The 27,378-nt window shown below is 48.5% G+C and overlaps 1 protein-coding gene across 1 annotated transcript in view; it reads left to right on the top strand.

The window, feature by feature from the left end:
• Positions 1–27,378, top strand: part of ANO2 (anoctamin 2) — a 257,957-nt gene that overhangs the window by 40,478 nt on the left and 190,101 nt on the right. The window contains exon 7 of the mRNA XM_047866504.1: positions 7,163–7,227. Within this exon, the coding sequence (XP_047722460.1) occupies positions 7,163–7,227 (65 nt within the window). The remainder of the gene's footprint in view (positions 1–7,162; positions 7,228–27,378) is intronic.

Genomic DNA, 27,378 nt, shown 5'->3' with positions numbered 1-27,378 from the left:
CATTGTCCCACCTCCGATGATGAAAGGGCCTCAGCTGAGAAACACTGGGCATCCAAATTCCTTAAGTTATAGGTGGGAAAACTGAGACCCAGAGAGAGTGAGCACCTTGCCCATGATGACACTGCCACAATTAAAGGGAGGAGGCTTGGAACACCTCTGACTCTCCAATCCAATGTCCCTGCTGAATAAGTGTGTTACTATCCGTGCCATCATGGCTGTTTTTTTTTTTTTTTGGGTGGGGGGTGTCATCTTTAACTTATTCTTCTTATTCTCTAGGCAGACAAGTGGGGAATAGCCATTCCCAAGTTAGAGATGAGAGATATGAGGGAGGAGGATCAGTCATGCTGTATATTCCGGGCAGCTAGGAATCAGAGGTTATAGTTAGGGGAAGGAAAAGCTCCCTTTGGAAGGACCCCTCCTGCGCCAATCACAGACAGTACCTGTCCCTACCCCTCTCTCCAGGCTCTCCACCCAGATCCGGTTCTTCTGTGTGGGTGTGCCACCCTCCCTCGCCATGGTGCGGCGCTCTAACAATCACCCGCCTCTTTAGTGGGGACTGCCCCATCTGGCTGTCAACCCCTTCATGCCAGCCTCCCACCCAGCTTCCCCCAACCATCAGCAACTCTGGTGAGCAGAGGAGGGAGGGCAGAGGTGGGAGGGCTGAGGAATTGAAGCCCAAGGAGTTTCCCTCCCCCCAGCTCTGTTGTCTGGAAAATTATTCATCCCCCAAGTTGCCTTTTGAGCAGCCTTCTTTTTATCCTGCCTATTAGTCCCTGTTATGAAGTGTTAAGTATTAAAAACATAAAAGGTCTTTTCCAGAAATACTGCTGTGATTGCTTACACATGTCCCCTCTCTGCCTGCCCAGGGAATCTGCTGTAGTATTGCGATGTCTTAACCTCATCTGTTTTCTATCTGATGCTAATAGTCTCGGTGTTTAATTTCCTGAAAAGTCCCGGATCAGAGTTAAAGGAAAAGGAGGAAGCATTTCTCCCCTTGTCTCACCTAGCTCACCCCAACCGTTTTCTGCCCTCCCGCTTTCTCATTTCACCTTCCTCCCCTTTGAAGAGTGCTCGCCACTGCTGCCCACCTAAGGATCCTCCTGCTGAGTGGGTGGTGACCCCAGCCGGTCAAGGTGGAGCACTCTACAGGAACATTCCAGAGACTGGGAACACACAGCAACTCCTGGCAGAAATCAGCCAGACCTCTGTTACCTGCAGAGGCAGAGGGGAGCAAATTGTAGACTATCTAAAATATATGTCTGTTCGTCTTTGGGATGATGTTATGTTAGCATTAACAACACGACACAACAAAAATTTTTCCTTCCAGGAATCTTTCGGGTAGGCCAACAGAATTATTCCCAGTGCACAGCCCAACCGGCAGAATGGGTAGAATCTGGGAGGCAGGGAGAGACCAGGTCGGATGGAACTGCACCTTGGTGGGTAATTCCCACAGTGGATGTCAAAAGGTAGACAGCTGTCTTCAAAAGACAAGAGGCCCCTTTCTTGTGGCTTTGCCTTGGGTTTGCTGGCCAGTCCTTATTTTCCTCTGCCACGGTCATGGTTAGGGATATTGGCTTTGCTGGGGTTGGGATAAAGGAATCCGTGAGAGAGGGAAAGTTTTTTTTCTGTCCATTTGGGTTGGGAAACTGATACCCAGCAAGGTGAGGAGATGGTTCCAATGGCCATAAATGATTGTCGAGTCAGGACTAAAACCCTGGTGTCCAAATCGCAGCCTGTGCTTTACAGCCAGGTACGCAGGGTCTTGTTGTATGGCAGCGGGAATTCTCAGCGCTGTGCTGGGTTTGTTCCTGCAGTTTCAGTACTGTATGAGTGGGGCCTAAAAGTATCCTAAGGAAGAAAGAGTCCAAACCTCTGAATACGTGCAGCATATTGATTCGTTTTAATTGTGTTATAATAGTCTAGTGTTCTTGGAGAGAGCTCTAGGAAGGATTTTGGTTGGGTGCCAGGGAGAACCCTTGCATCTGTTGCTGGGGGGTGTGAAGGGTTAGGCACTGCAGTGGGGTCACCCCTCTGGGGGCCTTTAGAGGTGATTTGCAAGGGCACCCCAAGCTGCCCATCCTGCCGGTATTTAGATGTTCTCTTTTACTCTTCCCTGCAATTCGTGCCTGTTCCCATGATCTCCTCGAGGCCCAGGCTCCTCATGGGCAGATCCCAGGAAAGACCAGAGGCCCCTGAGAATGCAGTCTTCTTCCCTTCCAGCTTGCCTTGTGCAGTTGTGCAGTTTCGATGACTCAGCCCCAGCCAGGGGCTGGAAGTCTCTCTCTCCCTGTTCCTGGAGGCTAATTATCAAGACGCACCCTGCCTCTGAAGAACGTTTCCCACCTTTTTTTTCTTTTTTTAAAGTTTTTATTTATTTACTTAGAGAGAGAGCAAGCTGGGGAGGGGCAGAGAGAGAGAGAAAAAGAGAGAGAGAGAGAGAGAGAGAGAGAGAGAGAGAGAGAGAGAATCCCAAGCAGGCTCCACACTGTCAGCCCAGAGCCCGACTTGGGGCTCAAACTCACAAACCATGAAATAATGACCTGAGCCGAAACCTAGAGTTGGATGTTTAACTGAGCCACCCAGGCATCCCGGATTTCACACCTTTCTAGAAAGCAGGGCAGCAGGAAGAGGGAGCAGCATGGATGTGGATGGGTCTCCCCTGGCTGCCAGTAGCCACCTAATTCCATATTAGCTGGACCTGCCTGGTTTTCCCAAGCATCCCAGGGAAGTGACCATAACCATCTTCTGAGGGCCGCCTTAGCCCTGCCAGCTCCCGCAGCTTCCTCACCCACTTACAGGGGTGCCTAAGGTACATCACTGGAATGTGATTCTCCTTAGCAGTTTTTAAACCCTGGGTCTTGTATTTTCCAGCTTTTGCAGATGTTTGTTTTCTCTAGTGGATGGTTATAAAGTGACCCAGTAAAAGGTGTGTGAAGAGAGTCAGTCTGTTTTTCTGACCAGAAAGGTACTTTTGTCCTGGGTGTCACTTGAGGATTGATTTTTCTCCTCCTGCACTGATTTTGCTACTGGAGAAGACCGAGATAGTTGAAGTGAGTCACTAAAAATTCAAACAGGTCATTGCAGGATCTGGGAGTAGAATTCCATTCTCTTCCATTGAGTTTGCCCTGTTCCATCACCACCTTTCGGTGGGCTGCAGCTGGCATCTTTCTTCCTGTTGCAAGCCTGGCTCTCAGAGGAGCTCGAGAGGGCCTCGAGTCTCAAGCATCTTGCCATTCTCTGGCATTGCAAATGGTTTTGACAGTCGGGTTCCTTTACAGTCTCATGAAATACTAAAACCAACTGACCCACTGTCAAATGTGATCCCCAGGGAACCCATGGGCTGCTTGAATGCCCTGATCCGTCAGGCAGAGTGGCCCCTGTGGGTCGTTGCTTCCTGCCGTAAAGGTTTAGGGTCAGGCCGACGTGTTTGGAATGACATCCGGGCCTCTGAAATAAGGTACTGTCCATTGAGAGGGAGCCGTGGACCTTCCTGAATCTATTTGCAGGCTTGGCCAGTCATGAAGAGGATGTGGTGTAGCTCTGAGGGAGAAAGTGGATTTACTAAAAGCTGCATTAGAAGGATCTAGACTCTGCACACGTAAAGGGATTGTTACGAGATACTGTGGATGTCTTCCTGCACTTTCCTCCACCACGCTAATCCCTAGGGGGCAGACTCCAGAGCACGTCTCCCTCCACCCTGACTGCCAGTCTGCTCTGGGACCCCGTAACCTGGGCTTTAGTATGTAAGACTCACTTGGTCTCTAAGTATGTGTGAGTGAACATTTGTAGAGATAGCAAAGGGTCTGCAGTGCTCGAGCCAGCCTGGAGAGAGCCACATGGGCATTTGGCCCTCACTGCTGCATCACTTCCCAGGCTTGGTGTCCAGTAGCTGGAGCTCCATTGCAGGGGCTGCCCCGTGATGTCCTCTGTGTCCATCCTGCCCATCTGCATGGGGCTCACACAGCTCTCTTGGCTCATCCTCACAAACTGAATCTAGCTTTGTGCTCCGAGGGTGCCACGCTGAGAAAGGGACCTCCAGACGTTTCTTGCAGCATGCTCGATATCCCACCAGGGGCAAGGCTTGTGAGCTTGGCTGTCAGTTTGGGCCCAAGCCAACTGTGCCATACTGGTTCTTGGAGTGTTTTTAGTTTTTCCCTCCAGGGCAGTAGCAGATGGATGTTCTCAGGCTCAGGTTTTGGCAGATTCGGAGAGGAATCTGCTCTGGAGGTCAGAACCAGGACGCAGGCAGTGACGACCCACAGCCCTCAGGGGAGTCCTTGCTCTTACCTCCTGACGCACATTGGCCTCCCTTTGGGCCACAGATGATGACAGCCAGGTGCTGGTGAGTGCAGGGATTGCACTATGAGAGGGAATAAAGACCCAGGGCAGTAGTAGCACCTCAGACAAAGGGGAGGAGGTGGTGTAATAGGAACAGTGAGATTAGGTTAGACGCCACCTGCCCGGAGTGAGTGGCATCCAAACTCACGGATTCACATCCTGCTCTGCTGGTCATGGCGCTGCGTCACTTTTCGTGTGTGGGTTTCCTCCTCTGCAAGTGGCGGTGACTAAGGCTGCTCTGTCAGGGTCCATGTGGTTTTGGGTTCTGTTCTGTAGTGGTTGGGAGGTATGATGATGATAGAAGTCTTTACCCATTAAGGAGGAATGCCAGTTCTTATGTCAGTTTCCTTAAAAAGCATGTCTTTAAAGGTTCTCAGGTGAAAAGGATGGCTTCCTAACGTACAACTGGATATCTAAAATACCTAGTTAGAGCAGGGTCTCCTTGACAGAATTCCTTATGAATTCTGTGTCATGTATAAGGACGTGTGATGTGTAAGGAGAATAAAGAACATTAACAGGATGGCCAGTGTATTGTCAATGCTTGACGTCTAGCTTGACTTGTCAATGCTAGACGTATAATTCAGTTACACGCTAATATCTATTCAGCTTGGGTATGTAGATGACGTCTAATAATGGTTCATTACCAGATCACTTCATTTCCAGGCGGATGAGCTGTGAAGCTCACCGGCGAAGTGTTTGAAACCAAAATGCGGTTTTTCCACTGGGATTGACACCTAGGTTTTGCCCACATGCTGGCTCTGCTAACGTTGCTGGGAAAACGTCACAGGATGGCATGGCTTGATGTGTTGGTGCCTCATTTCCTCCCTTAACTTCTAGAATGTGGTGCACTCAGGTGTTGCCCCCATAGCTCCACAGAAACCCCTCTTGTCAAGGTCATGTGTGACCTTACAGTCACCGAGTCCGGAGGTCACTGCTCCATTCTTATCTGACCTGACCCATCAGCAGTGTTTGGCACAGCTGGTCATTTTCTTCGTTTTGAAACCAGTTGTCCCTTGGTTTCCAGGACACCACACACGTGTAGCACATTCCCGGCTGCTCTGCCGTCTCCTGTGCTGTTCATCATCTCCTTGCTCTCTGACCATTGCTGCACTGGGGCCCTGATGTCACGCCTCTTCCTTACCTACTTCCTCTTCCTTGGTGGTTAGATCCTTAGTTTAATGACCTTATAAGTCATCTTTGGCCTGACACCTCCCAAATGTACATCTTCTTTGTAAAGGAGATGGACTCTCTTTTGAACTCCAGAAGCTTACGTCCAGCTGCTTACTCAGTAGCCCCATGTGGATGCCAGAAGGGCATCTTAGATTAGCACGTCCCAAACGGAACTGGTTCTGCCTTGCTGACTGGTTCTTCCCACAGTCTCCCCACCATAGCGCATGGAGTCACCATTCACTCAGCAGCTCAGGCCAGGTTCTCCATCTCTCATTCCACATCCAATCTAACAGTCAATCTTACTCTACATTTAAAATATAAAGTGGAATCAACCACTTCTCATTACTTCCCCCACTGCCTCTGTGGCAAAGGCCACCATGATCTCTTCTGGAAGGCAGCTATGCTCACCACTATACCACCAATGCTGCACGGCTCACCATGATCTCTTCTGGACCGCTGTGGTAGGCCCCCTACTCCTATGCCAGCTCTTAGTCTCTTCTCCACACAGCAGCCGGAGTGGGAGGTCTGTAGTCAAGGCAGACTGTTTCTCCCCACTCCGGCAAATCTCCCCTCCTGGCTTCCTTCAAAGTCCAAAGGTTTGGGCGTGGCCTACAAGCCCATGAGTGATCTGCCACCTCAGTACTTTCTGACATTATCTCTCATTTTTTGCCTCACAGTCACACTGCCCTGGAAGTGCAAACAGGCTTCCCTGTTTTCCCTAGGATATAACGCATGCACTGTCCTCAGGGCCTTTGCACAGGAGAGCACTTTTCTGCCTGGCACATTCCCTCACTTCTTCAGCTCAGAGGTCACCTCAGAGAGGCCTTCCCTTGCCATCTATCTAAAATAGCATCCTACTCCACTCCGCTGCCCTTTGTATTCTATTCCTTTGCCTCAATTTGCTTTTCCTGAAGCCATTTATAAATCTATTTTTTTAAAGTTTACTTATTTATTTTGAGAGAGAGAGAGAGAGAGTGAGAGAGTGAGCATGTGTGCAAGCAGGGGAGGCGAGGAGAGGCAGAGAGAGAGGGAGAGAGAGAATCCCAAGCAGGCTCTGTGCTGTCAGCACAGAGCCCGACACACGGCTCGAACTCACACATCATGAGATCATGACCCAAGCTGAAACCAAGAGTCAGATGCTTAACCAACTGAGCCACCCAGGTGCCCCAAGCATTTATAAATCTTACATGTTGGTGTGTTTCTGTTTGTTTCCACACATCAGGGTGTAAGCTCCATGACAACAGTGATTTTGTTTGGTTTATAGCTATATCCAGCATCTGGCACATAGTAGATGTTCAATAAATACATTAAATGAGTGAATGAAAGCAAGCCAGGACTCATTTTCCTGGATGAAGCAAGGCAAGGGAATAAAGAAGGTGGGGTTATGATTGTCAGGCACTGCCCCAGAGTGTGATAAAGGTCACCTCTATAGCCTCCTATAGCCAAAGAGGAAGTCAGCCTCTGTAGCCTCCTGCCTTTGGATATCTTTCTGGTGGATCTCGTGAGAATTTTCCTAGAAGCTGAACTTTGGGGATTCAATTTTGATTTGCTAGGGTGGTTTGGGGCGCTAAAATTTTGACTTGCTAGGGTGGACAAACAGGTGAACAGTTGTCCCCCTGCACCTCTTATCTGTTTCCCTGTTTTTCTTGTTTAGCTGCTGTATCAAGAATGGGCACGCTACGGAGTGTTTTATAAATTTCAACCTATTGACCTCATCAGGTAAGATCTGGGGGGCACTCTTGGGAGGACCCTAGAGATGCAGATTCTGAAAGGCACCTGTCAACCCTCTTAACCCCTGGCAGTCTGTTGGCCAAGGAGAGGGATCTGTTTTTCTAGGCTATGATTGTCCTGCTCTATGTCTGATGCATGAGGAAGCAGCTCAGGGCAGGGAGGGGGGAATGGTGTCTGTGTGGGGCAGCAGTTAATGTACATTGATATATCATGACTTCTGTCTCTCAGCATATAGTATGTCTTTCCCTGCCTGTGTGTGTGTGTGTGTGTGTGTGTGTGTGTGTGTGTATGCAGCTATCACTCTTACTATTGTCCTTCAGATTCATCCTGGAGGATAGGGTGAAGCAGATCCTTGGGTTATGCCCAAGTGGCCATGGTGTTGACCAAGAGAAGGGAAGACCTGACTAATCACGTGAGGAATAAACTGGCTCTTCTGACAGGGAATGTCAGCTCTTTATGGCTTCTTCACATTAGAAGGGAGAAGAGACTGGAATCCCTCCCTTTAGTGCTGCCCCTCAAATGATGTCTTGGTACCTTGAGAGTTTCCCTAGCTTCTGCAGAACATTAGTGAAAGTCCTTTGAGAGAACATACTAGAATGCTGTGGGTCTGACTAGCCTCAAGTGGGTTGAGGACTCTGGAGTCTCAGTGGGCTCTCTGAGCCCAGCTTCATTCCCGGCTGGAATGTAGGGAGGCAGCACTGTGAAGCGGGAAAGCACTGAGCTGAGAGTGGAGGCCGGGCCTGCCATTGTGGGCTGTGGCTTCTTTGGGCAAGCCACGTTCCTTCCATGGTCATCGGGATCCTGGTTATCGTAAACTGAAAAAAAAAAAAAAAAAAAAAAAAAAAAGTAATAATAAATTGGGAGGCTTAACTGAGGGATCTGTGAGGAGATTTGGTAGCACAGGCCCATTTGGAAAAGATGGGAACTTTTGGCCTCATGACTGCCATAATGGACTCACTGCCACACGGTCACTTGTGGCTCTTCTAATGAGCTAATTAATCAGCCAGTAAACACAGAGAGTGTTCCTGGCTAATTGCCCTGGGCTGGGATTGTGAGAGGGGCAGCAGCCAGAAGGATTGTGTCCAGAGGGAGGGATTCCAGCTTCTTCTTGGAAGAAGAAAGCAGCCTGGGGGCCGCAGCTTGGGTAGGTTCACCTCCCACACAGAGATGTGACGGCCCGCCCAGGGAACTGGGAGCTTGCTTGGATGTCTCTTGACAGCAGGTGTTTGTTCCAGCTGAAGACTGTTAACTGAAGCACTGGGGTCGCAGAGCAGGGCCATGGGGTGCCTGTGACTGAGGCTTCCTCACCCCACACCTCCCATTCCCTGGCTGCCTTGTCTGAAGCACTGGCCACCTAGATTGTTCTCTGGGCCACACCAAGGCTGTTTCCTCCATGCTTGGTGGGCTTTGATCTTCCTCCTTGCATCCCAAGTGGCCACCCACTCTGTCGCCTGTTTTCTCCAGCTACATACTCGTTTTTACAAAATATGATGAAAAAATAAGAATTTTCCCTACCAGAGAGCCTTGTCTTTTCCCCCAGAGACTTCAGGTGACTGGCCGCCAGCTAAGTGGAAAAAGGCTCCAATGTGCACTCAGTTTTGGCCACCAAAGCGGCCTCACCTGCAGGGGAAGAATTACCTTTGGAGCAAAGCCTTGCTCTGGGGCCTGGCGGTTCCTGAGGACACAGAGCTCAGATCTGTCTAGACGGGGCATGGTGTGCTGTGGAGCTGGAGGCTGTCCACTGCTCCTCATACATCAGATGGCTCAGGGAGCTCCCACAGCTCCTGGGTGAGGCCAGCGGCTTGGCTGGTTTGGCTGGGAGGGAGGAAGGCTGGAGCCTCAGGCATCCCTCTGAGGCTGGCTGTGGGGGAAGGGAAGGGGATCATTGGGTGGTGTATGGGGGTTGTGGGGGGGGGGCTGCTGTCCACCCAGTGGTATAAGAAACTCTCCAATTTCAAGGAGCTGCTGGAAGGAAAAATTGACAGTAGTGGGAGAGAGGGAAGGGCCAGGGGCATTAGGGGCGAACAGAGTAATAGGCGGGGAAGCAGAGACAGGTAAGCGAGACCAGGGTGTGAGAGGGGTCATGGAGAGAAAAGAGGGTGCAAGGTGTGGGAAACAGCTATCCACACCCCGCAGGCACGACCCTGGACTCCCGTTACATTGCCTTGCAAATGGCCCAGCTCACCTTGCCCGATTCAAAGCCACCTCCTTTTTCCTCTTTATTGGCGGCCCTCTTTCTCACCTGCCACTCCCTGCTCTGACACCAGGTCCTGTGAGTGCTTCTTCAGGGCCGTCTCTCTTCAGCAACTTCTCCATCTTTCCTGCCACCGCCTGTCAGGACCCACCTGGCCTGTGCAGAGTCCAGCCCCTGGCTGGCCCCCACACTGTGTCAGTGTTGTTGCATTGCTGCTTACTAACGTGGACCACACCCTCTTTGGGCCTCAAGTAGAAATTGTCTCCATGTGCTTGTGTTGAAAGCCTGGCGGAAGCAGGAAGTCCTCTATAAGTTGGAAATGACAATTCATACAGAGGCTTACGGGAGGCATTTCCCGCCTGTTTCCTTGGACACTCAGCTCCTTTCTTTTCAGTACTGATCTTCTGTTCCTCCTGTGGATCCGCAGTGCTCTTCCTTCATGCCAACTATTTGGAATGTTCTAAAGCATCGAGCAGTTGACAACTCGGTGGGGGTGGGAGATCTGTGTGCATTTGAAAGCCCCAGGACTAACTATCTTTTCCCTTTCAAAGGCCTTCAAGCCTAAACTGAAAATTTGGGGTTTGAGGCCCCTTTCCCAGGTGTTAGAAGTGGACAGAGGGGAGGCAAGATACCTTTCCCTGCACCCCTCACCCCTGCCTCCTGCTGCACCTTCATTCGTGCCCAGCAGGCTGCACTGTGAGACTGCTAATGGGTCTCTCCCAGCTCAACAGGGCTCTCCACCCCTGGATCCTGTCTTTGCTCTGGAAAGCTTGGGTGGGGCCTGCAGGCCTGAGCTGTATGTGTGTATGTGTGTGTGTGTGTGTGTGAGAGAGAGAGAGAGCATTGCCTGGAAAGTTCCCCAGGGAGGTATCCAGCAGGGATACCACTCTCAGTAGCTCTCTCTAAGAACTTGCAGCCAGCACCACTTATGCCCTGGTAGAAACACAGCTTGTGACCAAGACAATGGATGAAATGATGCCTTAGCTGGAAGGAAATGACTCTTCTGGTCCCTTAGGAGCCATAAGAGGGTCCTCACAGCCAGAAAAGTAGATTTTTTTTTGTCTATACTGCTCTAGGTTAACTCCCCAACATCCCAGGAGGGAAACAGCCTTTATTTTCCGGGGAACCTGGAGGCCTGGGGCCTTTTGAATTTGTGCAGGTGTGATCCACTATTAGGGCCATGACCTGTCTTTTCACTAAAATTAATGTCTGCTCACAGGCTGATTTTCTTAGCTGGAAGGTTTTGGTATGGATCAGACAAAGCAGTAGGCTTTAAGCTGAGTTTAACTTAGCTTCTAACTATGTTGAAGTTGGTATACATAAATTTTATTTTAAGCCCATGCCGCTGCTTGCCCATGACTTTGTGAGGAAGAGAGGGGTCCAGAAGTCTCCCAGGCTTAGCATGACTGCATTCCATTGACTTTGGGGAATTCTTCAAGAGGATAATGCATGGACGGCCTCGGGTTTGCCACACCGAATCAGGATTACAGTCTAGAGAGGAGTGATTGACTCTTACTCATGACTTAAAATTTTTTTTTTAATCTTTATTTATTTTGAGAGAGAGACAGAGTGTGAGCAGGGGAGCTGCTGAGGGGAGGGAGACACAGAATCAGAAGCAGGCTCCAGGCCCTGAGCTGTCAGCACAGAGTCCGACGTGGGGTTTGAACTCACGAACTGTGAGATCATGACCTGAGCCTCAGTTGGACGCCTAACCGACTGAGCCACCCAGGCACCCAGACTCTTACTCATTACTTAATGCCCACTTCATGAGTGAGGCTTCCTAGAAATCAGGCCTTGGGCATGGAACCCGTCCATGTGGCAGCTCTGGAGTTCTCTTCGAAACGTCCTGGCCTAACGTCTTAAGACACGAACACTTCCACAATGACTTGAGAGTGATTTCTATGGGGTCACACCATCTCCGCAGCCTTTGGGGCTCATCTGTGAATAGCAAGAGCGGCCCTGTGCCCCCACCTTGCTGCACATCTCTGCCATCTTAGAATCCAGCCCTCTCCAGCCCTGCCCATGGGGAGCCTCTCTGGAGCCCTGGCATCACAGGAATTGCCTTTCCCTCCTCCTCTGCAAGGCGGAGGTCCTTGTCCTTGCCAGAGTTCTCCAGGACAGCCACTAGACGGCTGTGTGATTTGATCTGTCCCTCTCGGTCTTGGGGCCCTACTTCTACCCCCCTGAAATGTGACCCATCCAAATCCCTCCAGAAGGAAGACAGAGGAAGCCACATTCTTTCTGAGGAGGCTTCTCAGCAGGCCAGGCTCAGGAAGGACCGGCCGCAGCTGGTTTGGGGGAGGGACTGGAGAGGAAAAAATGTTGATCAACCCGTGATTAATTATTTCCTGAGCACTGCTGCCTCCTCCTTGATCCTTCTCTGGGATTTATAAAGGCAGTTCAGTCCAACGCAGTAAGCATTTACTGATGCTTACGGCGAGCAAGTCTCTGTGCTAGGAGGCATGGGGAGGTGCAAGATGAATAAGGTGGGGTTTGTGCCCTAAAGATCTAGCAATTATGTAGGGAGGTAGATGTGTGCAAGGCAGGATGAAGTGAGGGCTTAAAAGGATTATAACTTAAGTACAAACATAATACTGCAGGACAGCAGATGAAGAGTAATTGCTACTAGCAGAATAAGGGAAGGCTTCCTGGAAGAGGTGGCACTTGAATTAGAAATGTTACTTTCTGAAGGACTGAGGTTAAAGGACATGAATGTGTATTCATGGCCAGCCTGGGCTGCCCTTTGTATGGATTTACTGTTGAGCCTGATACTGATGGCTGGAAATCCCACTGACTCAAAGCTAGATCCCTCATGACTGTTGAGTGAGAGCCGTTAGGTCAAAAAGTTGACTTACAGGTCTCACCTGTATAGACTCTGTGCCAGTCTGGCCTGTGTCCCTGGCTCTGCCCTGTGAATTAGCAGAGAATTGGAAGGAGGTGAGGCTAGATCCAAGGGAGGGGAGACCAAGGAGAGACGAAGTGCAGGGCTAGCACCTTGGTATTTGCATGGGTCCCAGCATTTGAAGTACTGGATTTGGCAGGGCAACCTTTTGCAGACTGGAAAGAAATAGTATCTTGTGGGCCTGAAGAATATTTTTCCTTTACCTCCCGGGTTGGGGGAACAGAGTAGACACAGAGCAGCAGGCAGTAGCTGGTTGAGGCAAGGCAGAAACAAGGATTGTAATGTTCTGTGCTGTTATATTCTGGCCCATTGTACAGGTCAGGAAGTAAGCCAGGCTGTTTATTAAATGTAGCTGGGACAGGGTTCTTGCTTCCCCCACTGAGAGCCACGGTCCTTCAGGTGCAACCCCCCCTCCCCCCCTCCCCCCCCCCTCCCGCCCAGAGGGAGAGCAGTAGGTCTGTGGTCAACCTGTGGACCAGGAGTTGGAATTCAGTGCTCTCCACTCCAGTCCAAGGCTGTGCCTGGAGGTCAGCTTGGTCTTATGAGGGTGGCCTCCCAAGCCTCAGAACAGCCTTCCATGGATGGTGGCTCCTGTTTCAGATCAAACTTTTAATCTTTCTGCCTACAGTATCAGCCATATGGTACACATGGTGGATCCCAAGTACCAGGAGGCCACACACACACACACACACACACACGCACGCACGCACACACAGTCCCCATGGCCACCCAGAATTCCATGGGCAGAACCGGGGAAAGAACAGGTTGTCTGCCTCACAGCTTATTGCCTCCTTGACTCTCTTATGTCCAATTTCACAGGGAAGAAGAGAGGCTGCTGTTATTCTAAAAATACATGGCAAGCTATATTTTCCATTTTCCCCTTGGGCCCTTGTGAGCAGTAGACTCTCAGCTACCCAGAACCTCCGGGACCAAACCCTACCGGCAGAGGAGGAATGCACTTAGGGGCCACCACCCCAGTGCCTAGGCCTGGAATGAAGGGATGGAGACTTGCTCTCACAGCATATTCCAGCAAATGCCCAGCCTCTGCTTGATTTCTCTTGTAGTAGAAAGAATTTTGCCTCAGGGGTCACTTGTTTTCTCTGCTGGACATTTCTAGTCACTAGGAGATCATGGAGCTGGATCAGGAACTTTGCCTATTTCTCTCCTTCGGATTCTAGTTCAGCTCCCTGGACTTTTTTTTTCTTCTACATAAAATGCTCCTGGGCCTTTCTGCATGTCCTTGTGTGACACGGGCTCTTCAACAGCCTCATCATCATGATGCTTCTCTTCGGGACTCACTGGCCTTGGGGTACTCAGAGCAGGGTCCTTCTGCACACATTAGCTGGTGTAGTTGAACCAACACATATTTTGCACTGACCATATGTCAGACACTGGTGCTGGATGTATGGAGATGAGTTAAGCATGGCCCCGTTCTGAGGGAGCTTAAGTTCAAAGTCAAATCTCTAAGCTTGTAGATGGCCACTAGGCTTTTCTGGGAAATGGAGGGACAAACTGATGGAGAAATTTACAAAAAGTAACTGTGAGGCTGTGAAAACTAGCATATGGAAAAGATCATGAGGGGAAATTGACCCCCAAACTAGTCATCTGCAATGATGGGCTTAGGGGTATCAGCCATGCCTCAGGCAAAGATTGTTGGGAGGTGACCGTAACTCTTTCTAGACATATCCATGTGATATGTCACAGTACCCACAGACCCTGGAAATCCTCAGGAAACATTTTAGGATCACATAACTTACCAAATCATGGCAAAGCCTCACATGTGTCTAGCTGAGGTCATCGTGTCTAAAGAAAAAACTCAGCCGGGCTGGAAATATTTCAGGGAAGGGAAAGTAATGTGATCAAAGATTTGGAGAGGACGCATATGAAGACAGACTTAAACAAATAAGAGCTCCCTATCCAGGAAGGAAATGGAGAAGGAGTAAGGCTGCCACTTACTAAGTTAAAAGATGGATAGAGTGTGCCTGTGTTTAAGTCCTGAGGCACTTGCTTAGGGACATTCTCTTAGGTGAGGAGCAGTGTGTTAAGAATGAAAAGAACTCAATTTTAGCTTCAGCTTTGTTTCCAGTTGATGTAAAGTCTGGACAAGCTGTCTCCCAAACCTCAGTTTCCTCAGCTATGAAATAGGGACCATAACACCTGTCCTACCTGGCCAGTGTTATTAGTTTGAGGACTGTGATAAAGTATTGCACAAATACTGCGGTGATGGACATACGTTTGGTTAAGCAAAGCTATTATTTATCTGCTCCCTAGAGGAAAACGATAGTATTCCCTAAGCTAGCAGAACTTTACATAGCCCTTCAGCTCAAGAGTTTTGACAAATATTGCATAATCATAGGACTATGTTTTCTCATTGTAAATCAGTGCATTGCAACTGTGCACTTTGTGTGTGTGAGCTCTGTGCCTCCCAGTGACCCTGCAACATGAGTATTCTTACCTCCATTTTACAGATGGGAATACTGAGCTCAGTAAGATAAGGACCTTCCCCAAGCCACAGAGCTGGCAGCCCATCTGGGATTCACACCCAGACCTGTCTGATTACAGAAACTATATTTTTTCCTTTGTAGCATGTGGCTGAAGGTGACACACGGCTCCATCCAACTGGACGTCAGGCAAGCTGGGTTTCCAGCTATCTGGTGTTAATCTCTGAGGGAAAACTAGTGTGGGCTCCTGGTGAGTGGAGCTCATTGGCTATAGTCAACCTCTGCTTTACAGTGGTGTCATGGTTATGAACAGTCCCCTGGGCATGGCAGGGGTGATGGGCCACTCTTGGCTCGTTGAGCTGGAGAGAATCATTTGTGCCTCTGTTAAGCAACCCCAGAACACCATGCTTTTGATTTCTCAATTCTGTTTTTTTTGCAGTCTTTTTGTTCTGACTTCTTCCATGTTGTCAGGTTGTCAGTTGTCATTTCTTGCTCTTGTCAATCGAGTAGCTCCTGCCCAACTCCAACGTGCTGCTGTGTCTCATTTGCAGGTTTCGCAACCAGGCACCCCAGCAGGTTCGCACTGTGTACCAGGTGAGACTCTTCCACAGTCTGTCCCAGAGTCTGGCTCCTGGCTTCTGTTAGGTGTGGGATTTTGTGGAAGGTCTGCCTTTGTCATGGGAATGTCTTCTTTTTGTTCCCCAGTGAGAGTGAAATGGTGTTTCTGAAGCTCAGGGGGCCTCAGAGATGGGACCAGAATAAGTGTGATGTCGTCAGGTCGCAAGAAATCCAGATGATCAAAGATTATTCTCAAAATAGAACTCTGTTAACAACACGGTCTTTGCATCATGGGTCTACTGGATGAAGAAGTTTGCCCTGGGTGTGGCATCACAACTGAAAGAAATGGGGGAGCAGGAAGCTTGAAGTGTTATGTTGGGACACAAGGTGCTCATAATGGAACGCTGCTGATAGAGGTCACAGAGCTGTAAATAGTGCCCAGCAGGTAGCTGACACACCAGATATATGTTGATGTTCAAGGAGCAGGTGGTAGAAGGTTTAGAAGGGGTAGTGCCTGGATTTAGTATGGTTTGTGAGGGAAACATGTAACTTACAGAGCAGGTGAGTTTAGAGTAGAAAGCAGAGGTATGAAGGAGAGAAGAAATATGGTCGGGAGCTTTACAGGACTCTGATAAAGGCATTTGTGGTCAGGAGAGACCCGAGAATGGCCAAGGCTGAGGAAGCTCTGAGAAGAAAGCACAGCGCTACGGACAGTGGTTGGAGGAGACGTTTGAGAGAGTGTGGCAAGAGAGCCCAGACAAAGGAGTCACGACAGTGGAAAACCAAAGGGGATGCTGTCAAATGGCTTCTCTGGAATGTAGGCAGGTGGCAAAACAGGGCTCACGAGGGTTTCAGGACTCATGCACTCCTAGCTGTGAAGTGGTAGCAGGCAGTTTCTCACCCACTCCCTTGGGAAACTTTGGGCAAGTCACCCAGCCCCTTTGGACCGGGTGCAGTCTCTCTCCCTGACGGAGAGAGGGGGATCTCTTCTCCTCTGCAAAACCTCTAGGCTGGCTGTGGCAGGTGCAAGCCTGTCTGCGGAAGTCGGGGACCTCAGGTAGATCTGAGGGACTGCTCTTGCCCTAGCAAGAGGGAAGGGACTAGCATGTGGATAAGTTACCATGGACACGGCCCAACTGTTTGATCCCGTGAGCCACTGTCTCACCACGTGTCTCTGGAACCCTTGAGCTCCCTGTTCCTGCTAATGATATTCCCTTGAGTGATGTTCTCCACCCACACCACATGGGTATGTAACCAACATAAACAGAAAACGTCTTAACACATTGAATAACATTGGCGGAACACACGTTACAACAACCACCACAAGATAGCTAAATTTAATTAGCCCGGCACGCCCAGGCTTTTCGCAGAGGGACATGCCTCTGTTTTAGAAACGGAAAACCACAGCATTTTGTGGGTCTGGAAGTCACAGACATAAGCAAGAAACAAAATAAAGCAAAACAAAAAGCTTCAAGATCCCTGCCTGGGAGGTTGCTGTCCTCCAGTACCTTTGAGATTATCTAAGGTATTCAAAGATATGAGTGGTTGGCTGACCGCCAAGGATTGCTGTCTGCCTCTGGCAGAATGGTTGACGCAAACTTTGAAAGATGTGGCACCTAGCTTGGGTCACCCAGCCCATTGAAGGGACTCAGGAAAACTCATCTTGAGGGCTTAGGCCTCAGGGTTGTTGGCTCCACCTCGTCAGTTTCTCTCATAGAATCCATATTCAACTGAACACAAGAGACACAGAGAGAGGATTAAAGGACTGGGATTTTCAACTTTTTATGTGGGCATTTTTGTCCAGATGAGGGTAAGGACAATGGCTGATTTCCAGCTCTTATCAATAACAAAATGGCAGTATTGCCTTCGGTTGATATTCTGCCCAATCCTCAACCTTTGGTCAGGAAGGCAAGCTGCTCAGTGGAGAGAAGAACCATCCTAAGGGTGTCTCTTTGCCCCACTCATGGACACTCAGCCTCCTGGAAGCCCCACCTGATGCACCTGATAGAGATTCCTCTTGTCTGTGGAGCTTCATTCCCCTTCATTCATCCTCCATGCTTACTCCATGATCTGTTTCCCCTCTTTGTCAAATCCTGTGAGATCGTATCTCTCTTTGGAATACTAGCCCTTCTCTGAAGGCTTAACACCATCCAGTCAAATCCTGTGAGATCATATCTCCTTTTGAATATATTAGCCCTTCTCTGAGGGTTTAACATCTAACCATGCAGTTGGGAAGAAGACTCCATGTTTTTGGGGAAGAGATTTAAGAAATTCTGTAATTCAGTTCAGTTTTATTCAGTGGGTTCATTGAGCGCCTTCCCTGAGCCAGGCACTGTTTTAGGCACTGGAGTTAAAAATGACAAAAAGGTAGATAGCTATGGGCTGACTTTGGGTGGTTACGTTACTTATCATCTACCTGGAACACTTTTAAGAGTAAAGGTGAGCACTATTAATAATTATGCTGAGTGTACTAGTCAACTATTGTCACGGTAATGCTGCATAACAAAGTACCCCAAAGTCAGTAGCTTATGACAGCAGTAACTTATTTGTCTTGCTCGTGTATCTGTTGGTTGAGTGGAAAAGCTCTGCTTCAGGCTGCGGGTCGTCTGGGCTTGGCTACAGACCTCAGACTGTCCAGGTCTTCATAGTTGTGTACATTCTCCTTAGATCAGAAGCTACTTGGGGCATGTTCTTATGGTGAATCACAAGAGCACAAGCAAAGGAATGGAAACACATAGCACCTCTTAAGGTATCACCAACATCACATTTGCTACTGTTCCATTGGCCAAAGAACTCACATAGCCAAGCACAAATCTATGTTGCTGGGAAGTTAATATTGGCTGAAAACCAATTTGACCTACCACACTGAGACAGCAAGTATAAACCACGACTGTCCCGGGAATATCTAAACCTGTGGTCCACACTAGTCTGATCTCCTGGGGCTTGTGATCTAGTAGGGAACACAGATAATATATAGTTAATTTTAAATGTGGCATGGTTTACAGTGGAGGATCATGGAATGTGATGGGAATAAAGATGTAGGGTAATCTAGCCTAGGTGGAGAAGGACTTTGAACTAAGTTAAGGAAGTGACTTTGAACTAAGTTTTCTTAAAAATTTTTTAATGTTTATTTGTTTTTGAAAGAGACAGACAGAGCTTGAGCAAGGATGGGGCAGAGACACACACACACAGAATCCAAAGCCAGCTCCAGGCTCTCAGCTGTCAGCACAGAGCCTGATACAGGGCTCGAACTCATGAACTGTGAGATCATGACCTGAGCCAAAGTCGAATGCTTAACCAACTGAGCCACCCAGGTGCCCCGAACTAAGTTTTTTTTTTTTTTTTTTTTTTTTTTTTTTTTTTTTTTAACATTTATTTATTTTTGGGACAGAGAGAGACAGAGCATGAACGGGGGAGGGGCAGAGAGAGAGGGAGACACAGAATCGGAAACAGGCTCCAGGCTCTGAGCCATCAGCCCAGAGCCTGACGCGGGGCTCGAACTCACGGGCCGTGAGATCGTGACCTGGCTGAAGTCGGACGCTTAACCGACTGCGCCACCCAGGCGCCCCGCGAACTAAGTTTTGATACATGAGTGAAAGCAAAGATAAGCCAGGCAAAGGTATGCAGAGTAATGGCAATAGCTGATATTACATGGTCCTTCCTGTGTGTTAGGCACTGCTTAAGCTCTTTACATTTGCTAACCTACAACAGCCCTTTGAGATAGACATCACTATAGTCCTTTCACAGATGAGAAGTTAAAACACAAAGAGATTGTGAAGTCACTCAGGGTCACACAGCTAGTAAGTAAGAGGTAAGATTTGAACTCCTGAGTCTGGCTTCAGAGCTGGTTCTCTTCACCACTGTGTATACTGCCCCACTGTTGGAAGAGGGTGCATTAGGTCTGCAGCGAGGGGAGTGATAGGGGACCAGGCTGGGGTGAAGCAGGACTCAGGTCCTGGAGGTTCCTGTAGGCTGGTTGAGGATTTGGGGCTTTATCCTAAGGAAAAGAGTACGTCCTTGAAGAGTTTGGCTTATGTGGGTGCACTTGTGTGGACGACATTAACATGATCTGGCTGGGCTTTTACTTTTAAAGGACCTGAAGTTCTTCCTTGTGGGGCACTAGAAAGAGATTGCACATTTTGTGTCAGACAAGATGGAGGGGCGGGGTTGGGAGGGTCTGGGGAGAAGAGCAATTTCTGCTCCTGAGATGTCTTCTGTCCTTCCAAGAGGACATGACAGATGTTCTGGGTGGTATGACACTAAGCTTAGAGTCTCTTTTCTGTTTTCTCCCTTCTACATCCTAACTAACCCACAGATTTCACTAGGTTGTAATGGCCCTGTTCCCCAGTGGCAGATGTCTCAGTAGGCATGATGATGACCAGTACTAATAGCATTGACCCCTATACTCACTGTGCACCTGTGTCACCATGCCCTCTGTATGTGTGCTCTGCTTGGATCTTCACGGTAACCCTGTGAGGTTGGCACAGTCACCAACCTCATTGTCAAAAAGAGGACACTGCAACACAGAGTAGATAAGTCATTTGCTCCAGATCTCACATAGTACAACTCCAGAGCCCATTATCTTTTTTTTTTAATTTTTTTTTAACGTTTATTTATTTTTGAGACAGAGAGACACACAGCATGAACGGGGGAGGGTCAGAGAGAGAGGGAGACACAGAATTGGAAGCAGGCTCCAGGCTCTGAGCCATCAGCCCAGAGCCCGACGCGGGGCTCGAACTCGCGGACCGCGAGATCGTGACCTGAGCTGAAGTCGGACGCTCAACCGAGTGAGCCACCCAGGCGCCCCTCCAGAGCCCGTTATCTTAACCACTTTGTACCACTTTGAGAGAGGAAGGCTGTTGGTGAGATACAGGGGCTGCTTCCTAAAAGGAGCCTCCAGACGATGGTGGGGGATAGTGAACGGATGTGGTCAGATGTTTAGATGGTATGGTGAGGGGACTCTAGGACCTTTTAGAATAAAACAGATCTGGTTCCTTAAAGGGGGTATTGCCAAAGATCATGGAGACTTAGGAATTTTAGATTTGCAGGGGAGGTCCTTGAAAGCCTCACTTTATAAAAAGGGAACCAAAATCCTCTAACAGATTTAATGGGGCAGAGGGACATCATTCCTTTAATGATAAGGAATCATTAATCTTTGCTGCCGTAACCTGCTGATATTTAATACAGACAGTGGTGAGCTGGGAGGTAGAAGGGTGTGTGGGGTTAGAGGTGGTGGAAGATGTTCCAGGCAGGTTGACTTACCTGCTGCCTTCCTCACCTAACAATAGGGGGGTTGGGATGGGTGATCTGTAACGTCCCTTCTAGGGCCAACTTTCTAGGCTCTCTAGATAGAATCTTAAGCCTGAAGCTGGTCTGGGGAAGGACCCCAGGTCTCACAATGAGGCAAGTTGATTGTGGCAAGGAAGGATTGGAGCCTGGGAGTCTGGACCCCCAGTTCTAGACTCAATCCATTGGACTCACCACCACCCAGGGTACCCCTGCTGCCATAACCCCTGGATTTCTCTCTTCCTCTTCCCTTTCCTGAACACCCCCATCTCTGTTTTCTTTTGCCTCTCCAGCTTTGATCACATCTGGAGCATTTTGTGGAGTTGATGAGTGTGTGTTTTCCTGTTGGGACACATGGTGTATATCAGAAGCACTTAAGAAGCTTTGGATGAGTGGAAAAGTCTGCGTGGCATCTCAGGGGCTGATGGCCTGGAGGGTCGATGGCAGCTGCATGGCAGGACACCTGGCATGAGGGCTGACTGACTTTGGGAAGGCTCAGAGGCCCGGCTTGGGGGCTGCTGCTCCAAATGGCTTTGAGTTGTTCCAGTGGTGTTGGTGCACGGGAATTATGTGCGTGTGTGTGTGCATGTGCGTGAGTGTGTAAGCAGACTGGACAGCCCTCTGCCTTGTTGCCATGGGATGCTGCCCTTCAGGGCTTTGCTCTCCATTGTAACAGGGGCTCTTATCTGCCTGCGTGCACATCCAATAACATAAACCAATGGTGTGTTTTCTATAGGTAGACGGTGGGTGATGAATGTGACATGGGGCAGAGAGGCAGAGCAGTAGTGTGTCTTTGAAAGGTGACAGTAATTTCCAGTGAGCCACCTGGTGGGACCACTGAGCAGTGGGGATAGATGAGATGCAAAGTAGACTTCCCTAGTGAATGAGCTGGGAACAGTCTGGTCCCCTGACCAGGACTCTCTTTGCTGTCTGTTGTCCCTTCTCTCAGTGTTGGCCTTTAGTCCTCAGAGTCTTGGACATGGGCGGAGGGGAGTTGGCATGCTTCTCCGTAGGTGAAGATACTTTCGTGGGTGGCGAGGAGGGGTGGGTGTGCCTGGCCAACTCTGTTTACTATTCATTTGGAGCCGGACTCCTGGCAAGGTGTTTTAGAGCCCATCATGGCTCTCTGGTGTCCTTCGCAACCCTTCCCAGGGCCTGAGTTAGTGATCTTCAGGCTTCACGGCTGCGTGCATCTCCCTCTAACCTCTCTGGTTCCCCTGCACTTTCCCTTCTCCCTCCTCCAATAGCCATCACACTTTGTTCTTTCCTCTTCCATCTCCTTTCCTTACCAGTCTGTTGCAGCTACTCTGTATCTGTTCACCCCTAGTGACATCTTCCAGGTTTGGGGGTGACTGACCCCCATCTTGGCTTGCCAGAGATGATTTTGGAAGTGATAGAAGGTATTTATAGGCTCAGGGTAGGGGTGGTGCCAGAGAATGCCACACAAGGTTCAGCCTAGAAGGTTGCTTATGCTCTTGCAACTCTAACAGAGAACAGTCCTGTCTAGCCATGGCTCAAATTAAATTGCAGATGCCCCTAACTCAGGGTTAGGAACGTAAACAACTAGTGGGTTGTAGACTTCAAGCAGTGAGCAAACTCGGCAGGAGAGAGGCCTAGAGAGGGCTGGCTGTGGATGGATTTTCCAACTGATGTTTTTCCAGAGGTTTCCTGACTTCTTAAATTCCAGGCACCAAAGCACCTCTCGGGCAGCACATCTGGGAGTGTGGCTCCTTCTTGTTTGTGAAGCAGTTGTGAGCAGAGGGAGCAGAGGTTTCTTCCATTTAACTGGGCCCGCTCAGGGAGAGGATTTAGACAGAGGGTGGAGAAGGGAGTTCATGGGCTGCAGAGTCCACACTGGGTTGTGTGACATTCTCAGGAGCCTGAGTCTGAGCTCAGGATACTGTGACAAGGGCTTAGTTTGCAGGCCTGGCCCTTCCTGTGAGGCAGGTAGGCTGCCGCCCCCGTGATGTGACTTGCTCATCATTGATGCCCTCATCATTCAAAACACTCAGTGATTCAAGCACATATACTGTGGCAGGAACTGTACAGGCAGTAGTAATGAAAAATCCAGGCCTTTGAGGGGCTTATAGTCACCTTGGAGAAAAGATGAGTCAGCTAATATCTACAGATGTGTGATGACTGCTCAGACAGAATATGTGCAGCAGAATTAGGAGGTACAAAAAGGGGGTTCCTGAATCAGAGGAGGCCTGGAATATGCATGACTGAGCTATGAATAATGACATAAGTTGGGTAGAGAGGAGGGGGGTGGGCATGAATTAAGGCAAACAGTGGTGAAAAAACATAATCATTCAGGGGTCTGCAGGAGGCTGTGTTTCACAGGAATGAAAGGTATATGTGAGGGTGGGGAGGGATGTAAGGCAGGAAAGATAGGCAGGCATCAGATCATAAAGCCAGCGTGAAAACTCTCAATCAAAGTGACGTGGAAGGATTTTGAATAGGAAGCTGGTAAGATCAGACTGAAGAACGTTATCTGAGGGATAAAATTTCCCCAACTACTTTTCCCAGAAGTGTGTCAGGGCCAGGGCAATGCCAAGCCTTGTGGAAATGGGGCATAGATTGAGTCTCTGGTGGGAGAGAGGGTGCCAGGATGGGAGAAGGGGCAAAGTTTCTTGGAGAGGGAGACCTCATAGGAATAATTGGAAGCTTAGGAAAGACAGCTCAGTAGCCCAAGGCCATGCAGCTAATTCACAGCAGATCTGGGGCTGCTGAGTGGAAGCCAGACAGGAATAGTGACCCCACAGTTTTGCTCTATGGTGGCCCCAACCTCTCCATTTCCAGCATTACTTGTTACCTGTGAAAGTGAGCTGCGGGAGTGTTCATGGGAACGTTTATACAAAATCCGCACACAGATCGCAACTTTACCATCACCCTGGAGTTTTGCCAAGATACTTTCTAAGAGCTGGTGTACTTGTTGGTGTTTCCTGTGCTTCTGATCTCTGTTCTCCTGGGGGTAGAGATTATGAAGGACAGAGGTAGCATTGATTGGCCAGCGTCAGTCAAGGGGTTGTGTTATGCCATCTAGTCACTAGGCTCTGGGTCCTTGAGAATGGGAGGCATACTTACCAGATTTTCCATTGGTACACATGTGGAAGAAGTAGTTGCCCTGAAAGATAACGGAGTCAAGATTCAAAGTTATGGTGTCACTGACCTTGAGCTGTTAGTCCTCCATGGAAGATGGTGCTCCATTCTGGGCATCCCATTTTAAGAGGTACATTGACACTAAAGGAGAGTCACATGAAATATATGATTTCACTCATATATGGAATTTAAGAAACAAAACACATGAACACAGAGGAAAGGAAGCAAAAATAAGATAAAAACAGAGAGGGAGGCAAACCATAAGAGACTCTTAAATACAGAGGACAAACTGAGGGTTGCTGGAGAGGCGATGGATGGGGGGATGGGCTAAATGTGTGATGGGCATTAAGGAGGGGACTGTTGGGATGATCACTGGGAGTTTTATGTAAGGGATGAACCCCTGGGTTCTACTCCTGAAACAAGTACTACACTGTATGTTAACTAACTTGAATTTAAATAAATTGATTAATTAAAAAAAAAGTCACAGATGGTGCAAGTTGGTGGCCTCAGGGAAGATTTTAGCCAGGAGACATTTAAAAAGATTTGGTCCAAAAGATGTGTGAATATTCTTAGTCTGAACCTATGCTGTCTGGTTCCCCACACCCCCCAGCAGTCCCTATTGTCTTATATGCAGCAGTTCACATTTCTGCTGTGTCTTTTAAAGTGTGACCCATTTAAAGTGTGACCCTTGAATTAAAGCAGAGATTCCCAATTCTAGCAGCACACCAGAATCACCTGAGAAACTTTTTAACGTTTATTTATTTTTGGGACAGAGAGAGACAGAGCATGAACGGGGGAGGGGCAGAGAGAGAGGGAGACACAGAATCGGAAACAGGCTCCAGGCTCTGAGCCATCAGCCCAGAGCCTGACGCGGGGCTCGAACTCACGGACCGCGAGATCGTGACCTGGCTGAAGTCGGACGCTTAACCGACTGCGCCACCCAGGCGCCCCATGAGAAACTTTTTAAACACGGATTCCCTACTTCCACATCTGGTCATGATGGAGTACCTACTGTAGGACTAGCTTTTCTGCCATAAACAACTACAAACCTAGTTAAAATTCAAGTAATAACTGTTGCCAGACATTAGACAGCAGGCAGGTAATCCCTGAAAGAACGAGGTGAGCCCTTCTGTGGCTCTGAACAAGTGCAAAATAAAATAGCAAGATGGTGTACTTCTATCCAAGCATATTGGTAATTACATCAAGTGTAAACGGGATAGAATATAATTGTGAGGTTGGATTAAAAACAATACATAATTATATGGTGCCTACTGGAAACATACTTTAAATATAAGGGCACAGATAGGTTTAAAGTATAAGGATGAAAGGAGATATACCACATAAACGCTAATCAAAAGGAAGCCAAAGTGTCTATGTCAATATCAGACAAAACAGACTTCAGTGTAAGGAGTATTATCAGAGATATGGATAATATTTGTAATCAATAAAGGAGCCAACTTTTTTTTTTTTTTTAATTTTTTTTTTTCAACGTTTATTTATTTTTGGGACAGAGAGAGACAGAGCATGAACAGTGGAGGGGCAGAGAGAGAGGGAGACACAGAATCGGAAACAGGCTCCAGGCTCTGAGCCATCAGCCCAGAGCCTGACGCGGGGCTCGAACTCACGAACCACAAGATCGTGACCTGGCTGAAGTCGGATGCTTAACCGACTGCGCCACCCAGGCGCCCCAGGAGCCAACTTCTTAAAAAGATGCAACGGCCCTATTTATGGTTGTGTGTACCCAACAATACACAGGGAGCAAAAATTGACAAAACAGGAGAAATAGACAAAGCCACAGTGATATCTAGGGATTTCAACTCTCTCAATAACTGATGGGAACAAGTAGACGATCAGATGTGGTACACCTGAACAACATTATGAATGAAATTATCCTAATTGATATTTATAGAACACTGCACCCAAATGGCAGCAAACACATGCTTTTTGTGTGCCCACGGGCCATTTACTGAGCTGTTGTACTCTAGCCCTTAAAACAAGTTCCAGTGATTTTTTTCGGAATTGAGGTCAGATGGCATATCTCCTCAGACCACAGTGGCATTAAGTTGAAGGTCATTAACAAAAAGGCCTACCTGCAACCTGCCGTGCCTCTGCCCCTGTGTTTATGTAGGGCCACCCCTTGTTCATCTGCTTCACGCCGACCTAAGCCAGTTCAGCCACCCATAATTCCTTACCATAGTCCCTGCAGTTTTTGAATAAGTGACATTTATTAACAAGTGTGAAAAATAATAGCTCTCACGACGTGTTCAGGATGTCCCAAGTCATCGTTCTTTTGTATTCTCTGACCCATCTCCGTGCGTGAAAGATTGATTCCAGGCAAACCCCTCAACTCTAGAGACAGAACTTTGTCACCTTTATAAACAGTGTCAGGGAAATAGAATCCAGAGACTCAGCTAGACATGGGGCCATATAGGGGTTTAGCCTAAGGCATCTAGGACAAGGGGTACAGGCCCCCTTGGATATTTATAAGCAAGGGTAGGAAAATGTCTGAAATAGGTCTAGCCAGTCCACATTATTTGAATACCTCTAATTTCACCAAATGAGAGCTCTTTTCTAGCACTCGTTATGCTAGTCAACAAACAGGCCATCGTTTTTACCCACAAAAACCCATTTCTGACACTCTATGCTAATTAACCAAGCTGTGCTTGTCGATGGAGATGCGCGAGGCAGAGAAACCACCTGCGAGAGCGGGCTTCCTGAAGAGAGCGCCAGCTGAACACCTGAGCCGTCTTGGCTGGCACCTGCATCAGAGCTGTGGCCGAGTAAGACACCTCCGCTCACACTTTATATGATCAAGTATTTTGAAGTAAATTCTACACATTGTAACATTTTCCTAGACGGTTTCTCCTTCTTTTAAAGATGTCCAGGAAAGGACGCCCAGTCCCCTTCCCTTGCAACCTGTTCCAATACCTCATGAAGTGATCAGGGTTTCCTTTTCCCCTTCCAGAACCGCTTCCAGGAACATCTTTATGCTTGTTTTTGGAGCCTCCCTCAAAATGTGCACAGCCTCTACTGCCTGCCCTGCCCTTGTAACTTTGATTTAAGACTCGTAATTCCTCAGGGCAGAGCGTGGGTTTGGCCGAGTTTCACTGCTGGTGTGTTTACAAGTGAACAGCCACGTAAGTGGCTATTAACTTTCTCTCTGTGGTTGTCGTACTAATTGTTTTATGCTCAGATAATTACTTTCAGTGATCACGTTGTTCGCTAGCAGTCTCTACTGAAACCAAAGGAAAGGCTGAACGTGTTGAGAGACAAGAGGTGTTGCTGGACGTTTCTCTGTGTCCTTCCCTGGTGGCTGGTGGAGCCCAAGAGATCAGACATGGCTGCTTAGTTAGAGGCGAGGGCCCGGACTCAGTGACACCCGTAAAAGGAGGAGAAATTGGTTTAATTTGTTTCTTGCTTTTTATTTTGAAATGATTTCAAACTTACAGGATGGGAAAACTGTAAAAGTAATGCAAAGGACTCCCTGATTGTCAGCGCTCAGGTTCATCACTTGTTCACATGTTGCTGCATGTGCTCTGTCATTCTCTCTCTGTCTATACATTTATGAATACATTATCTTTATTGAACCATTTAGGAGAATGTGGCAGACGTCATGCCTCTTTATCCCTTAAGTACCTGAGTGTGTGTTTTCCAGAAAC

The sequence above is a fragment of the Prionailurus viverrinus genome, chromosome B4, assembly GCF_022837055.1.
Source record: "Prionailurus viverrinus isolate Anna chromosome B4, UM_Priviv_1.0, whole genome shotgun sequence".
Taxonomy (NCBI): domain Eukaryota; kingdom Metazoa; phylum Chordata; class Mammalia; order Carnivora; family Felidae; genus Prionailurus; species Prionailurus viverrinus.
The sequence above is the reverse complement of the archived record's forward strand: the minus strand, read 5'-3'. Positions and strand labels throughout refer to the sequence as shown.